The sequence below is a fragment of the Calidris pugnax genome, unplaced genomic scaffold, assembly GCF_001431845.1.
Source record: "Calidris pugnax isolate Ruff unplaced genomic scaffold, ASM143184v1 scaffold245, whole genome shotgun sequence".
NCBI classification, from domain to species: domain Eukaryota; kingdom Metazoa; phylum Chordata; class Aves; order Charadriiformes; family Scolopacidae; genus Calidris; species Calidris pugnax.
The window spans coordinates 687,753-703,780 of NW_015090982.1; the positions used below are offsets into that span (position 1 = coordinate 687,753).

A 16,028-nucleotide genomic window follows, 5' to 3' on the forward strand; every position below is an offset into this window, starting at 1 on the left:
GGGTTTATCTCTGAGCGAGGGAGGGCAGCTTGGTACGGGGTCCTGTCCTGCCTTGGGGTGTGAAAAGAGCACAACAGAGAGTGCTATGGCCTGGGGACCAGGGCTAGTGTTTGGGAGAGGTGGCCCAGGACAGTGGCTGGTGCAGGAGCCCTGGTTTCACATCTTTGTGGCCAACCCTGGCTCTGTTTAGCACCATGAGTTCTCTGCACCTTCAGCAGTTGCTCCCATCTGGGTGCAGGGAAAGGGGAGCATCTCCCCATCTTGTCCCTGTTGGGCTTTTCTGATAAGAACGCGTTTCTGTTTCTCTTTCACTTGCTGGAGTGTTTTATGGCAGTTGAGAGCCCTGTAATGGATTTTCCCCTTGCAATTTCCTACCCTTATTGTTTCCTGCCAGGGAGGTGTGGACACATCAGAGATAAGATCCTTAACTCTGGGCAGGTCGAGCAGCTGATCAGAGCAGGTTCCTGCAGCCGACTCTTCTCCAGCCCTGCAACGTTTGCTGTGCTATCTCAGGGATGGCAGAGCAAGTGTCAGCAGCAGATTTCTCCCCCCCTTGCTGGAGTGTTTTATGGCAGTTGAGAACCCTGTAATGGATTTTCCCCTTGCAATTTCCTACCCTTATTGTTTCCTGCCAGGGAGGTGTGGACACATCAGAGATAAGATCCTTAACTCTGGGCAGGTCGAGCAGCTGATCAGAGCAGGTTCCTGCAGCCGACTCTTCTCCAGCCCTGCAACGTTTGCTGTGCTATCTCAGGGATGGCAGAGCAAGTATCAGCAGCAAATTTCTCCCCCCGTCTAGTTCTTCATGCTAGAAAAAGCTCAAGAAGGCCTGGTATCCCTAAACTAGTGGGGCAACTGAGATTAAAAGGCTTGTGCAAATTTGTACAGGGGAAACTACCACGTACCCAAGAGCTACCAAGAGCATCCTGCAAAGGGGTACAGCTTCTGGAAAAAAATCTCAACAGAGCCCGGAAAAGAGTTTGCATTGCATGTACCATTTTTATTTTCACATATATATATTACATCATTTTAAAAATGAATATTTGTGAAAGAGATGGGGGTTTTCTTCAGGTAAAAGCAACACACCATGTTCCACACAGCCCCTTTACCTGCCCTTTGGAGATGCCCTGCTCTGGGGAAAGGCTGCCCTGAAGATGGAGCCCATTCCCCATCTCCCTGCTGCTGCTGGGACAACCTGTGGTCTTCCTTCCTCGTTCCCCTGGCAAGAAAAGGTGTTTGCCAGCCCTTCCCCTCCAGAATCAGTGCAAAACATGCTTTATTGCTCCATCATATACCCCATGCCCTTCCTGCAGTGCTGGGAGAGACTGGGGCTTCCTGGAGGGATGAGGGGAAGGAGCTGTGTGAAACACCGCGTGCCTTGATGCTGTGAGAAAGGCAAGGAAGAGCCAGGATTAAGAGTGACAGTGTGGTTTCAAGTATACAAGATGTAAAACCCATCACACAGAGCTTCACAGAAGGCTGCCACCAGTCCTGGCCATGAAAGGACTGGTTTCTCTGGGGATCACTGTCCCCTCTGGTACCCGGTGTTTGGTGGGGATGGCTCAGGATCAGCATGAGGGATGGTGAGAAGGGAGAAGTGGCTCTGACAAGCAAACCACGAGCTCAGGTAGATTCCTCCATCCAGAAGGAAAATGCTGGGAAGAGGGTGGCACTAAAAAATGCTCTCAAATAGGCTGAGTCAATGAGACTCTGCCTTCAGAGTCCCACCCCTCTTTCAAGCACCCTTCTGAATGAAATTCCTCTGCCCACACTCCCAAACACATGTTTCTGTTCAGTCCAAGTTTCCCACCTAGACAACTCCTTGTGCTGTGTTCCCTTAACAGCTCTTGTGGGACAACCTCTTGCAAAAAGAAATCCTCACCAGAAGGAACCCCTCTTTCCTCCCTTCACCCCTCGGTGGGTGCAGCATCAGAGGGAGCCAGTCCTTCCTCAGGTGCAGCCCCACGTTGGGTCTCTGATGCTTGAAAAATGGCCTTCTTTCCCAGCAGCTCTCCACCAAACCCCACAGTGATTTAGGTAGCCCTGCCTTGAGTGGGGGTGAGCCCTTCCTTCCAACCCAAACAACTCTATGAACAATCCCCTCGTGACCAGCCACGGCAGAGCCTTCTCCCCTTCTCCTCATCTTCTGCCTTCATTTTCCAACTGAGGGCTTCCCACCTCTGTCACCCTTACTCCCCAGGGGAAGAAGCCCAAGCCCGGGGGCTGTCATCCCCAGTAGCACCACGGTGGCTCCGACGGTGGCAGCAGGAGATCCTGCTGGTCAGTGCATGAGAAGGGCTTGCTTTTGTACAAGCTACGACGTGTGACTGGGTTGGTGGATAAACAAAGTTCACACTGATTTAAAAAACTGTTGTAGTTGCTCAGGGCTTTATCCCTGCAGAATGAAGGGGCTGATTCAGGTCTGCAAGGGAAGTTTGGGGTTATTCTAAGAATGTAGTTGTATCTAAACTCTTACTTCTATAGCAGAGATGTACTCTTTTTTTTTTCTTTTTTTTTCTTTTTTTGTAAAAATGGCTCCTGGCACTGCCAGTCCCAGAGCAAAAGCCTTCTGCATATAGTCAAGGTGGCCTGACTGTGTCCAGGCCCCTGCCCAAACTCTGCCGAGTGGGGCTTCGAGGTAGATACCGCCGTGGATCTCTGAGAGGGGCCACCAGCCCCACGGAGAGCATCAGCTTCTGGGAAGGGCCAACCCACCTCACCTCGGGCTGCTCGGAGCCCAGCAAAGCCAACCCTGCTCCAGCCTCTTCCTGCCCTGCTAAAGCACTCGTGCTTCCAGCAGCAGCCCAGTACAAACCAGTGGGCACCCACAGCTCTGGGTGTGCAAACCATGGCCGATGGATCCCGGGGGGACCTGGAAGGGACATTTCCCGGTCTGTGGGAGCTCAGCACCCAGGTGGCTGTGCCTGCAATGCTGTTGCCATCCAGTGACAGGACACAGAACTACAGACCAGTCACCCATTCACCCTCCCAGTTCAAGTTTTGGTTTTTTCCCCACGTAGTAACCAGTATCAGGAAGGCGAGGAGAGGCGAGAGCAGAGGGAGACCCAACGCTGATATCCTGAGACAATCCTTCCCGCAAATCCCCTGAGAAAACAGACAAAATGGAAACTTCCCTTTGCTACAGCACCTATTCTTAAGAATTCCCTTCTCTGTCCTGGTATCACAGACTTTACTAGGGCTTGATTAACTACCATAGAGCTGAAAAATGTTCTCTAGGAAAAGTCTGCTGGCCTTACAGCTGATTTTGGTTTGCGAGGTGAAACACCCTGTCTGGAAGATGAGAATAAATTACAAGCAGCACAGCTTTTTCTACGAGCAAAAGCTATCTCCAATCTGTTAGAGTTCTTGGAGTGTGTGGGTGAAGTAGTGAATAAAAGCTGGTTTGTACTGTTTTCTTTCCAAGGACCTCTGAAAAAGTCCTGCTGGAGACACGACCGAACCAGAGAACTGCCCTAGAGGACAGTGCCGTGTCAATAAAGGGGCTGCTTAAGAGAAAAGGAAAAATAACAATTAGTAGTTCATTGTCATGGTGGCAAAAAGGCTCCATCTGGTGGTATTTTCACCGAGAAAAGAGAAGGTAAGGTGTGGGGCTGGGAAACTGCGGGTGACACTAAGTTGGTTTGACTGGTTTGCATCAGAGAAGAGCCTTGAGGTCTCAAGATCTGCTCGAGACGGGTGGGATGGTGGTAAATGGAGCTGTGTGGGGATAAACGCAAAGAAACACACCTGCAAGGGGCCAAAGGAGCTCAGGTGGGCGTTCAGCGTCTCAAAGAGCCAGCACAGCACCAAAACCTGAGCGTGGACAATCCACTGGAGATTTGTGCCCCTCAGCACAGATAAAACAAATAAAGCAACCAAAGTGGAGATATATAGAGGAGGAATATCATAGCAAATATTTTAATGGCTTTCTATTAAGCACAGTCCAGGGCACTCCGCCAGGGAAAGGGATACTGCGGAAACAGCCAGGGTCAAAATGATAAGCACAGAAAAGACCCTGATATGGGAAATAGGCTGAAAAGTTTGCTATTATGTTAAAAGAGGCAGGAACGTGAGGGACCCAAGTGTTATAAAATTAGGGCTGGTCCCGCTCAGGCTCTGCGCCGGGTCGGGACGTGCAGTATCAAGCTTAAACTGCAGCAAGGGATGGGCACTGAGGAGAAAGTCTATCTGAGGGTGAAGATGAAGGTAGGAGTCAGTGAACCGGGGAGGCAATACTGGAGGATTGTAAAAGCAGGTCAGACAGAGGTCTGTCAGGAACACCTTCGTTACAGCGGGGCAGACGGGCTGCTCTCGGGGTCTCTCTGACCCTCCTGGGGCCATCCCGGTGGTCCCTGCAGGAGGTGACACCGGGCAGGGCTGTGGGTGAGCTGGGCTCTGCCCCGCTTTGGTGATCCCCGTCCCATGGAGATGAGCCAAAGCACTGTCACTTGTCACCCAGCCCAATACCAGGTAAGGTCCCTGCTCCAGCCATCGTGGGAAGACCCCAGAGGGCAGGAGGGCTCAGATCTTCAGGGCTACCGTTTTGCTGCTCCCCTTGTCCCAGGCTGCAGCCCAGAAGGGCTCTGTCTGCACCAGGAGAGGAGCCCAGACATAGGACCACTGCTCATTTCCAGCCTCTGAGGTCCCTCTGACTCTCTCCCCGAGCTGGCTGACCTGAGTGATGCTGGAATAGGGTGAGTTTGGCTCAGACAGGGCCAGTCACAGTTTCAAGCCTTTACAGAGTCACCTGGAGTAAAAAGCTAAACCACGCTGGGACTCTCTTCTGTTTTGAAAAAGGCAGAAAGATTTGGGATGGGAGCGTGCAGGCTGCTTCCCTCCCTCCTTCCCTCCCCTAGCATCATGCTCAAGCATTTGTCATGAACGGAACGAGGTGAAAACACTTCCCAAAAGCACTGTGCCCAGCAGAGGCTGTTCCCCGCTGTCTGGGCAGCCACAAACCACTGCAGCCCTGGGCTTCACCAGGGCACGTCTGTGCCCTCCTGCCCAGCTGAGCTCAGGAGGCAAAGAGATGATGCAGGGATGGGACACAACTCCAGTGCCTCCCACCGAGAGCAAGGGAGACCAACTGGTCTCCCCTGGGCTGCTCCTTTGCCAGCATCTGAGTCTCCTGAATGGAAGCCCCAGCAGAGCTGGAGGGAGGGCACAGGGAGGCCTCACAGCTCCCCACAGCTCACCCCACAGCTTTTTAGTGTTTGGAAGCCTGCTGGTGTTCCCTAGACCTGCCGGCACCCAGCCTTGGAGCTGATGGAGGGCTGGGAGGCTGCACCCCAGCGCCCGCATCAGCCCCAGGAGAGCTGCAGGTCCCAGCTTCAGGCTGTGGAGGGGAAAAGCCAGGTGTCACCATCCACGGCCAGGTGACAGGTAGTCAGCATCTTTCTTTCAAAAGCGGTAGGGTTGCTTGCTAAAAGGGAAGAGAAGGCTCAAATACTTGGGCTCAGGAGCAGAGGGGAGGTGAAAGCAAGCCCCATACGGGCTTTCTAACTCTGGCTTGTCCCTCCAGTGACTCACTCCAAATCACAGCAACCATGGCTGCAATCCCTCTTCAAAATCAGGCAGAGTCTGGGCTGGAGCCATTAGCAAATGGGGAGCTCTGCACCTACCCCAAGGAGCGGACAAGACCCACACGCTCGCACACACACTGGCGTTATTACAATTACATGTTTGTTCCTCCTGACTCTGGAGGAGCCTGTTCTCCTCCCTCGCTGCTGCCCACCAGGACTGCCCCAGCGGCGTTCTGTCCTCAGCGGGTAAGCGAGGCATGAAACAGACAGTAAAGTTGAACCTTCCCTCCCCCCCTCCCACCCCCAACCGCTTCTCTCCATAGCTCCTGGTGGTGTCTCCATAGATGGCAGAGCCCCTGGGATCCCTGTAGCAGGAGGGTCACAGATCCAAGCTGCTCTCTCTCTCTCTTGGAGGTTCTCCCTCTCTTGGGAGGTGTCAATGAAGAGCAGAGATTTGAGAGAGAGCTTGGCCGGGCCCCCCCAGCCTCTGCCCCCATGTCAGTCAGGGCCTGAAGAAGCGTCGTACCACTAAATGCCCCACCATGACCAGGGCCACCACCACCAGCATGTACTTCATGTAAACATTGTCCAGATCGAGTGCAGCCACCTAACGGGGAACAGAGAATAACCACAGCTCGTTAGATCTGCTGGGTCCCTGCACCCGGGTGGCCCCACAACCTCAGTGATGCCGTTGTCCCTGGGTTGCACATTCCACCAGCCAGAGTGCATCTGCCTCCCCTGGCCCCCAAACCCCCCCGGGACAGCCCCCTGGCTCACCCATCCTCCCTGCTGGGCGATCCACTGGGCGATGCGGTTCCGGAGCATGAACTCGGCGACGTAGCGAGCGATGCGGCGGAGGAAGCCCGGGATGCCGTGCTGGTAGACGTAGATGGCCATGTGGTAGCCAAAGCCCAGCAGCGCAATCACCCGGCCCCAGTTAATGCCGCTCTCGAACAGGCTGAAATGAAGGTGATGGTCTGGTTAAATCACTGCCCTGCTGGGCTCGGACCTGCCTGCTCTCTGCATCCCAAGCCACGGGCTCTCGAGCAGGGCTGGGGATGCTGCTGGTCCTCGAGGCACATCCCAGCCCCACAGACAATGTAGCTGTGTTGTGGCTAAGTGACACGTGGCCTCTGATAGCCAGGGTGTGCTGTCAGAGCAGAGCAAACGTGGTCTTGGTCACGGCTGTTTGCCTCAGCCAGGGATGTCCTCAGAACAAGGAAATTGCCAAATCCACACAGCCACAGGCTGAATCGCCAGAGTGGAAGCTTTGGGATGGTGGTGGTTGACCTGCCACCTTCCCACCCATCCAGCCTTGGCTCAACCCAAACGCAGGGCACATCAGCTGCCTGAAGGTCCTGTGCTTTCACAGGTAAGGTTATTGAACAAGGTGAGCTGGAACTGGTGGTGGTAGAAGCCGTCAGGCTGTGGGCTACAACAAACTCTACACATGCCACCAGGAGCAGGAGCTACCACCAACCTGTCCCAGAGCATCCCTCGCTTGTGCCTGGAGGTAAGGAACTTCAAATATATCTAAGGATAAAGCATGTTAGAAGAGGATTTTCTCTTTTCCTGCGTGGACAAACCCCTCAAAGACCAAAACCTGATCTGATCTTGCCTTAGACTGATACTCCAAAGGGCTGAGGGGCTTTCAAAATATGCCTGGTCAATGCCTGCTGCTCCCAATCCAGGATTTGGTGGTTGTGGGCACAAACTAGATCACTGTCTACAGGTTTGGGTCTGATTTCTCTAGACCAGTTTTTGAAGGAATTTTTTTTCCCCAATTTCCAGCAAGGCAAGTAAAAAGGAAAAATCGGTCAATGCCCACTGCTCCCAGTTCAGGTTTTGGTGGTTGTGGGCACAAACTGGATCACTGTCTGCAGGTTTGGCTCTGATTTCTCTAGACCAATTTTTGAAGAAATCTTTTTTTTTCCCCTGATTTCCAGCAAGGCAAGTAAAAAGGAAAAATAACGATAAAAATTAAAAAGAGTAGACTCGGGCCCTGTGTTTTAATCTTGTGCCCTGTTCCTGTAGGTCCCCGTCTGCGCAGCCAGAGGGAACTGTCTTCTCCATGGAACCACCGTGTGGGTCGCAGAGGGAGAGGGAAGTTAGAGGCCAGGAAGGAACAACAGAGAAACAGGTAGGACAAAGAGAGAGAGAGAGGTTAATTTACCTGTTTGCGGCGCGTTAACCGCCTCAGGCTGGCAAAGCAGTGAAAACAGCGCAGTGCGGCCTCCCGAGGAGAGGGGAGCAGGAAGAGGACAGAAGAGAGGTGGTTAGACAACAAACACCGAGCAGGGGGTGCACGGGGCTGTGCCAGAGCCAGGCACGCTCAGAGGAGCCATGGGAGCTGACCTGGGAACTCAGGGGATCCCACCTTCTCTCCTGGCTCTGCCAGAGGTCTTCTGCATGACCCTGGGCAAGCCACTTAATGTTCATGGTGTCTTGGGTTCCCTACAGACAGAGGGGTGAGTACCTGAAGGGGACTAGAGGAGAGATGGGGAGGGGAGCCCTAGGAGGAGGGGGAAGGGTTGGACCCTGAAAGAGGGGAGATGGAGCTGAGATGTGGGGAAGAACTTGTTTGCTGTGAGGGTGGTGAGAGCCTGGCCCAGGTTGCCCCGAGAAGCTGTGGCTGCCCCATCCCTGGAGGGGTTCAAGGGCAGGTTGGAGGGGGCTTGGGGCAACCTGGGCTGGTGGGAGGTGTCCCTGCCCAGGGCAGGGGGTGGCACTGGGTGGTCTTCAAGGTCCCTTCCAACCCAAACCATTCAATGATTCTATGACTGAGCCCCCTTGGTGGCCACCTCGATCCAAGCCTGTACCTCAGGGCAGTACGTTGTTTGTGTGTTTGCCTTCACCCTGTTGCTGTGCTTTGGGCTGGGTGTGTGTCACCTGCAGGAGATGGCTGCAGGTTCTACAAGCCTGTGGAGCATCCGCCATCCTCAGTTAGTCTGATCCTGTTCCACATGGACCATGCCAAGAGCAGCAAGTACTTGCCCATCCCCACTGCCTGCAGCTGCGTTTGCTTTGTGCCTCTGAATGCCTGACTCATGGGGACTTCCCAGCCATCAGGCAAGCAGCAGTGTGACCAGCAGCGGGTCTGCCTTGGTCCAGGACTGATCGGACCCCTGAAGGAGAACTGGGACATTCACTTGGCTTTCCAGGCACATCCCCCAAACTTTCTGACCCCGGTCAGCTTGTGCCAGGACCATGAGATGAACGTTAGGTGAAGACTGTCCAGGCAGTGCGCAGGAGGAAGAGGAGATGGGCAGAAGACACAGGAACCATCACGGTGAGCTTGTTGGGAGCTCAACCCAGGGATAGTGGGTGAAGGTTGGACAGATGGGGTCTGTGTGTGTGGACAGAGCCAGGGAGGTGGCTGCTCTGGGGTGGGGACAAAGGTCTAACCAACTGCATTGCACCCTGTCTGACCTTTCCTTCCCTGGTCTTCTCCAGGAGAAGGCATCCAGCCCATGCTGAGGGAGCCGGTGGCCTTACCTGGAGGCTATTTTGGTGAAGTACTCGTAGGCGTTCTCCTTGGTGGGCTGCAAGGATTTCAGCATGTAGCGAAACTCCGCGTCGTACCGCTCGTTAATGTCATCACCGATGATGGCCAGGCGCCTTCCCACCTGGCTCCCAGTGCTGCTGAGGAGGAAGACGGTGTTATGGACAGGTCAGCTGGACCCGGGGGTGGGTCTGCAAGGGAGCCTGGCTCGGGTTGGGGTGAAGGGACCTGCATAGGGTTAATATCAGAGTTTTACCTGCCCAGCTCCTGCTCGATCTCCACAATCTCTGGGTCCATGGGCACTTCCTCCCCTCTCTCCTCTCTCTCCTGTTGGTAGCGGTAGAAGGCATAGCTCCTAAACACCTCTTCTGTCTCCTTCACCACCTGGTCTTCTGAGAGAGACAAGAGGAAGGAAATTCAAGGGAGCAGCTCATCTCCCCCCCTTTCCCAAGTTTCCAACTTGGAAAGAGACCATTAAATTTGTGTTATTTGTATCGACGCTGGCCTTTTGCAGTAAAACAAAAAGAATCCAACAAAAAATAGTTAATTTTGAAGCCAGCCTTTGTTCTTAGGGGGCACAGGCTCACCTTTTGAATCCATTCCTGGCAAGAGACAGCTACAGGGTTGTCACAACACAAACCAGATGCCGAAGTGCTTGTGCTTGGCAGCGCTCCCTGCGTCCCACCAGCCCCTCTCAGGAAGGACATTCCTCAGCACGAACAAGCCCAGGAATCTCAGATCCAAACCCAAACTGGGAGGCAGAGCCCCGTCTGAGTGCTGCCCACCAACCCTCAGCACACAGTCCTGTCTCTCAGTGTCACCGCCGGTCGTGCCCTCGCGTGGCATCAGCAGCGACGCGGCGAGCAAGAGTTAATTTGGTCATTTTAGTGTAATTCCTTGCTGATTCAATCACACATCACTGCTCTCACGCCCAGCAGTGGTGACACCAGGGCAGGGTTTGCAGCTCCTGCACGGGCTGCTTGGCAGGAAGAGAAAGGAAAAGAGCTTTTGAATAACTCATAACCCATAACCCAGATCAGTGACTCCCCGTCCCACACTTGAAAGCAGACAACCGCCAGACGATAAGTCTGGACTGAACGCTGTCTCCAGCATGCCCATTGCCACCAGGTGAGAGCAGCCCCCCAAATCACAGAATCTTCATGGTTGGAAGGGACCTTTGAGATCATGGAGTCCAACCACCAAAAAAAAAAAAAAAAACCCAGCAAAAAAAACCAACACAACTGGGCAGGCTGTTCCAGTGCCTGATCACCCTCTCAGGAAAGTAGTTCTTCCCAATATCTAATCTAAACCTCCCCTGCTGCAATTCAGACCATTTCCTCTGCTCCTGTCATTGTTCACTTGGGAGAAGGGGCCAACCCCCACCTCTCTACACCCTCCTTTCAGGAGGATGCAGAAATCCCCTGCTTGGCTCACAAACCCCTGTGGAAGCAACGAGCCTGTCGCAGGGTGAGGGGGAGGCCGGGGCAGTTTTGGGTGCTGCAGCTTCCTTCCCCAGCTCTGGTAAACACGGCAGGTACCCGGGGTTGAGCAGGGGAATGTGACCGTGCAGTAACGTCACCCGGCCCCGGCAGCGCGCGAAAACCAACCCGCAGGCAGGATGTGAGTCAGGAACAACCCGTGTGACAAGCGTGTCCCTGCCTGTCTGCCCACGGCTCTGTGTCCCCCAGCCCCACGCTGGCAGAGCAAGGGGTCGGGACACGGCCGGGACCTGCCCCTTGGGGATCAGGGAGCCCCCAACGAGGCGTTTCAGCCCCGTGGTGACCGATACCTTATCACACGCCTTACACTGCTCCCGGGGAAAGTACCCGGGACTGTCACGGGATGTCTCTGATTAGAGCTCGGTTTCAGCTGGCTGGAGAAGCAATCTGGGCTACAGCACGGGTTCCCAAGTAGCCCAGCTAAGGCACCCCGCAGGGCTCGTGGGGGCTGGCCCTGAGGTCCCAGTAACACAGTTCTTCCTGGTTTCTTGTCTCAGATGTAAAACTTGTAGGGGACAGAAATGGTATGGATGGAACAGAGCCCTGCTCCTTTGACAGGGCATCACTGCTCAGGGTGGAGATTAAACGAGGTGCAGAGCCCAGGAAAAAGCTGCTTGGGGGGATGTCAGAAGCGCAGGACCCTGCAGACCCGTGGCTTTAGGTGCTCATCCTCCAAGCCGTGCTGGTGACCTGCAGCAGATCAGGACATCTGCCCCAGCAATGCTCCCTAGCAGTGGTGCAGCTCACTGCAGCCAACCCAGCTAAAACCCTTTCCCAATAAATCCCAGTAAATCCACCAGCCAGACTGGCGGTGCTGTTCTCTGACCACTGGAAATTGCATTTCCAATGCAGAGATGCTCCAAGCATGTCCCAGGGCTGTGATCACAGAATCATTCAGGTTGGAAAAGACCCTTGGGATCATCGAGTCCAACAATCAACCCCCCCCTACAAAGTTCTCCCCTACACCATATCCCCCAACACCACATCTAAACAGCTCTTAAACATATCCAGGGATGGGGACTCAACCACCTCCCTGGGCAGCCCGTTCCAGTCTCTGACCACTCTTTCTGTGAAGAATTGTTTCCTAATGTCCAGTCTAACCCTACCCTGTTGCAGCTTGAAGGGATGTGAGGACCTGGCCTGGAGGACACAACTATCCTGCCAAGGCTGCTCCATAAAACCCTGTATCCAAGTCTCCAGAACATGCCACACTGCTCATGGCAGAGCTTTTTCCAGGTGGCCACATCTACACGGCCCACGTGTGGCTCCAGGGAGATGGACCCAGCCCCAGATGGGGTGCAGGGAAGGGAGAGGACCTGTCGTGCAGAGCCTTGGGTTACAGGGAGTTCAGGACGGGTAAATAAAGGTGAAGGGAAATGACAAGCCCTGGTTGCTGTGTTTTCAGGGGGTTGGTTTTTGTCTTGCAGGAGCGGGATTATTTGGCAGCAAACAGAACCCACCAGGCAGTGACTGCTCCACCGAGAGCCAGAAAACGAAACCGACTGACTCACAGTTTCAGCGAGAGCCTGGATAAACACCCCGCGAGGACAAAAGAGGAAATAAGTGTACCAAAAAATTCCCTGGTTTTAATTACCCCAGGCGCTATTTTTAGTAGCACAAGGGAAAGAGAACATGTATCTTTTTTTTTTTCCTTCCCCCCCAGGTGCTAACCCACGGGGACCATCTCTGGGTCTTTCCCACTCAAAGGAAGGGGATCTGGATCAAGATTTGCCTTGTGGACTCCCGGTGCCAGCAAAGGAGAGGAAGAGAGCAGTTTGGAGCTCCTCTAGGATCTTTGGGCTCCGTGTGGGATCGTCAGGGCCATGATGGGGGCTCACGAGCTGCTTTGAACCCCCCACACTGCAAGGGAGGACCTGATCTGCTTTGGCCTCATGGAGCAACGACCCTGTTATCCTCGGTCCCCGTCACTCTCAGCATCTAGACCAGACCTGACCCAACAACAGCCTCTTGCCCGGATCCACACCACAGACAACGCTGACCGAACCCCAGCCAGTCTCAGACACTCAATATCCGCATTTCTGTGCAAGATCCTGTATTTCTCACCATTCCCACCTCCCGCAGAGCGGCTGCGCTACGACAAAAACTGGCAGGTCTCCCCAGAATTATCCATCAGACCTTGTTACAACTAAATGGCCCTGCTACAGACTGTACTAATGACAGATGCAACCTGGCAGCATCCCTTTCGAGCCCAGGAGGCAGGCGGTACCGACACTGAGAGGTGCCTCTGTTTGCACAGGGGGGAAATACCCAGCCTGGAAACAGGCTCCGAAGGGAGAAGGCAGCTCCAGGGAACCAAGAACGGTCTCTGGAGATTTCTGCCTTGAGGGGAAGCTCATCTCCACCTCGTGGTAGTTGCAGTTCAAGCGTGGGATGAGCAGTATCTGAATTAATGAACTTGGGTTCAGTTCCACCGATAAAGGCAGCCCCTGGTGAGACCTATGGCCCAACAGTCGCGATGCCACCCAGGACCAAAGGCTGATCAACCTGCATCGAGCTGGCATCATCCTGCACAGCCTGTGCCAAGAGCAGAGCTTCTAAACAGGGAAATGGAAAACTGCCCTCCCACCCAAAAGAGGAGCAATATCCTCCAACAGCCTCCCTGCAGAGCTAATGGGCAAACACCCTTGGCTTTGAGACAGAAGTTCATCTGGGGAGATTCTCTGGCCCAGATTCTCAACCAGGCTGAAGAAACCTGCTTTAATTCTTGTGTTCAGTGGTGTCCCGCCAACACACCCAGTGGTCCGTGGGACGCTGGAGGTGGTGGGCATCTTGGTGCTGGCAATGCATCTCCCTCTGCCCCATCAAACTTTTCATATCAGATTTTTTGGAGCATCCTTTCCAGGCCAGAACAAAGGAGTCACGAGGCAATTCCAGAGCAGTGATTTCCCAGCACAGCCATCGGAAGGAAGAATTTTTTTTTTTCTTTTAAAGATGGAAGCCACATATTGATGGGAGATGCAGTTCAATGGGAAATCCAATACTCTGTGTCTGTGCTGGAGAAAAGAACTGCGTGGGCACCAGACAAGAGAAAAAGTTGTTTAAATGGTTTTGGTTGCTCTACAGGATGTTTGAGAACCCAGGATTAAACAGGCAACTCACATTTTTCCTACTCCTTTTGCAGGTGGGCTTGGTGAAGACAACACAGAGACTCACAGATCCGTGACTACTGTCCTGAGGCAACTATTTATCCCTTCATGACTTGCTTCACGTGCAACATTAAGTCCAGAGCTAAGACAAACAACCAAGGAGCAAATCTGACACCTCACCACGTTAGGTGAGTGTTAAACACACACAGGCGTGTGACACAGCCCAGGTAACCCGAGGAAGAGGACTGTTGCCAATCTGACCCTGTGAGTCAGGGTGTTCCACGCACAACCCCGACACCTGGGACATCCCTGCAGAGACTTGCATCAAATCTCTCTCCCTTTCTCTACCAGCAATAAGTGGATCTAGCGACACATCACCTTTCTCAACAAAGTGCCTTGGGATTCCAGCTAACGTGGTCTACACAGGAGCAAAGTGTGACCACAGAACCAACATTTGCAAGCCATGGACCAGCCCCTCAGCAGCGCAGGGGAGCTGAGCTGCATTCAGCACGGTGACTGCAAGTCTGAGTTCTGCCACCCATGGCTTGTCCCCGAGATCTGAGCCTCGATGGAATTACCCAAACCATTCCTGTAGCTGTGTGTGTGCCCCGGCAGCACGTCTGAAGAGGGAGGCAATGCCACCCCCGTGCGATAGGTGAGCACTGGAGGAGGGCAAGGTTAATTTTCTGAAGTATGAGCCCTGTCCCCTGAGCTCAGCACAGCACCCTTCATGCTGGGCCTCCTGCCCCTCCTTCAGCAGCGTTTGCTCCCTTTGCATGACTATTCATGAGCTAAGTTGCTCCTCCTCTTCATCATGTACAGCCAAGACGACTATGGAGCTCCTGCCTTCATCTACAAGGCCCCCAAGATGCCCCAAGTGCAAACGGCCACCCAGCCTGGACAGACCCAACAGCATCGTGTCCGTGCCCAAAGCGATGGCTGGTAGAGCCAGGACTCAGAACGATGCTCAAGCAAACCCTTGAATGGCAGATAAATCCCTTCTCTCCCTACCGCGTCCAAAGATAAACCAACAGGGCAAGGGAGCCCAAAATGAAAACCAGGCTTAATACCTGTTGACAAAAGCCACCTTCTGCCCCGTAATCCCATAACGAGTCTTGGAGGAAACTGCACGTTTCTGCTTCCACTGGAGTCCATGAGGCTTCTGCCTAAGAGGTGTGCAGAGATCCCACCTCCAAACTCCAGATGGACCTCCCCCTGAGTTTTGGGAAGCAGAGGGACGCCGGTACTGCCCGTAAGTGTTTGCAAGTGTACAGGAAGCATGACTGTAAAACAGTGTGGTTAGAGCTCAGAGCCTGATCCTCTCACTGGTTTTCACATCAGCATCTCATTGGCCTTAACAGGAAATCAGCATATGTAAACAACTGCTCTTATTTATTTATTTTCATACCTTGTAGACTTTGGTAAGGGAAGGACAAGGTATTCTATTCTTCCAATGTGTTCATGCAGGATCTAGCACAAATGGTACTCTGAGGTGGAGAGAAGTCCAGGCAATACCAGCATATAAATAACGTTATCAGGCCAATAAAACAGCTCTGAGCTGGGTCTGAGCTCAAACACAGACAGTTGGGCAGAGCTGCTAATCTCCATTATTGACAGAGCCCCAGTGACTCAGTCTTATTTACAAGTCCACCTGCAAAACACGCTAAGAAGTCACCCGTGTTTAACAGCTTTCTGTGCAGCGGCATTTTATCATTTGGGGATGAAACAGGAGCAGAGGTTTTTCCCAGGTTCCTTTCGGCCCCGTTCCCAGTTTCACCCATTAGCGTGAAACGCAATTACACAGTCTGCTGGGCTCGGCGCACGGGAGAAACGGACTGAACCCCTTTGGAATGATGGCGAGCTGTAATTTTTCACCGCTGCTGTGTCAAGGCAGCACCAGGGACCTGATTTCATCCAGCAGCCGACGCAGCACGACTGAAACCAACTGCCTGAGACCAGGCGCCGCTCACCAAGGTGTGTTTTTCTCCATGTGTTTTAAACATCAAGCGCCTGTTGCTCTCTTTGCCTTGGGGAATGGAAAGCAAGTGACACCAGGCACCAGCCGTACATCTCACGGCTAGTCAGGGGGATTTTCTGCCCCAAGCCCTGTGCTCCCCTGCTCTGCCCACCTTGTCCTGCCCACACAGAGCTGCCAGCACACCCCACACCAACAGCTCCCTCCACACTATTTCTTCTGTGCCCTTCAAGCCCTCCTCGCACTGACCCGACGCCAAACATCTCCCAAAAGCATGGAGCATGCGCTCTCCCAGTTCATTCCAGCACAGCTTTATGGAACAGATTGGTTATCCCAGTCTTGCAAAGGGCCCAGGAGGTATGGAAAAAACCACCTTCTCAGAGAAACACAGCAAGGGGAAAAAAAAAAACAAACCTCAAACAA

At 53.5% G+C, this 16,028-nt stretch overlaps 1 protein-coding gene across 3 annotated transcripts in view; it reads right to left on the reverse strand.

Moving 5' to 3' along the window:
• Positions 1-2,507: 2,507 nt before the first annotated feature.
• BAK1 (BCL2-antagonist/killer 1) overlaps positions 2,508-16,028 on the reverse strand; it is a 14,322-nt gene continuing 801 nt past the window's right edge. The window contains exons 3-6 of one of the 3 annotated variants that reach the window (XM_014953743.1): positions 9,281-9,413; positions 9,018-9,164; positions 6,300-6,480; positions 2,508-6,129 (exon numbers count right to left, since the gene is read on the reverse strand). In XM_014953743.1, coding sequence (XP_014809229.1) covers positions 6,025-6,129; positions 6,300-6,480; positions 9,018-9,164; positions 9,281-9,413 — 566 coding nt within the window. In that variant the 3' untranslated portion in view covers positions 2,508-6,024. Of the gene's footprint in view, positions 6,130-6,299; positions 6,481-9,017; positions 9,165-9,280; positions 9,417-16,028 lie in introns of all 3 variants that reach the window. The other 2 variants (XM_014953742.1, XM_014953741.1) reach the window with 2 other exon arrangements.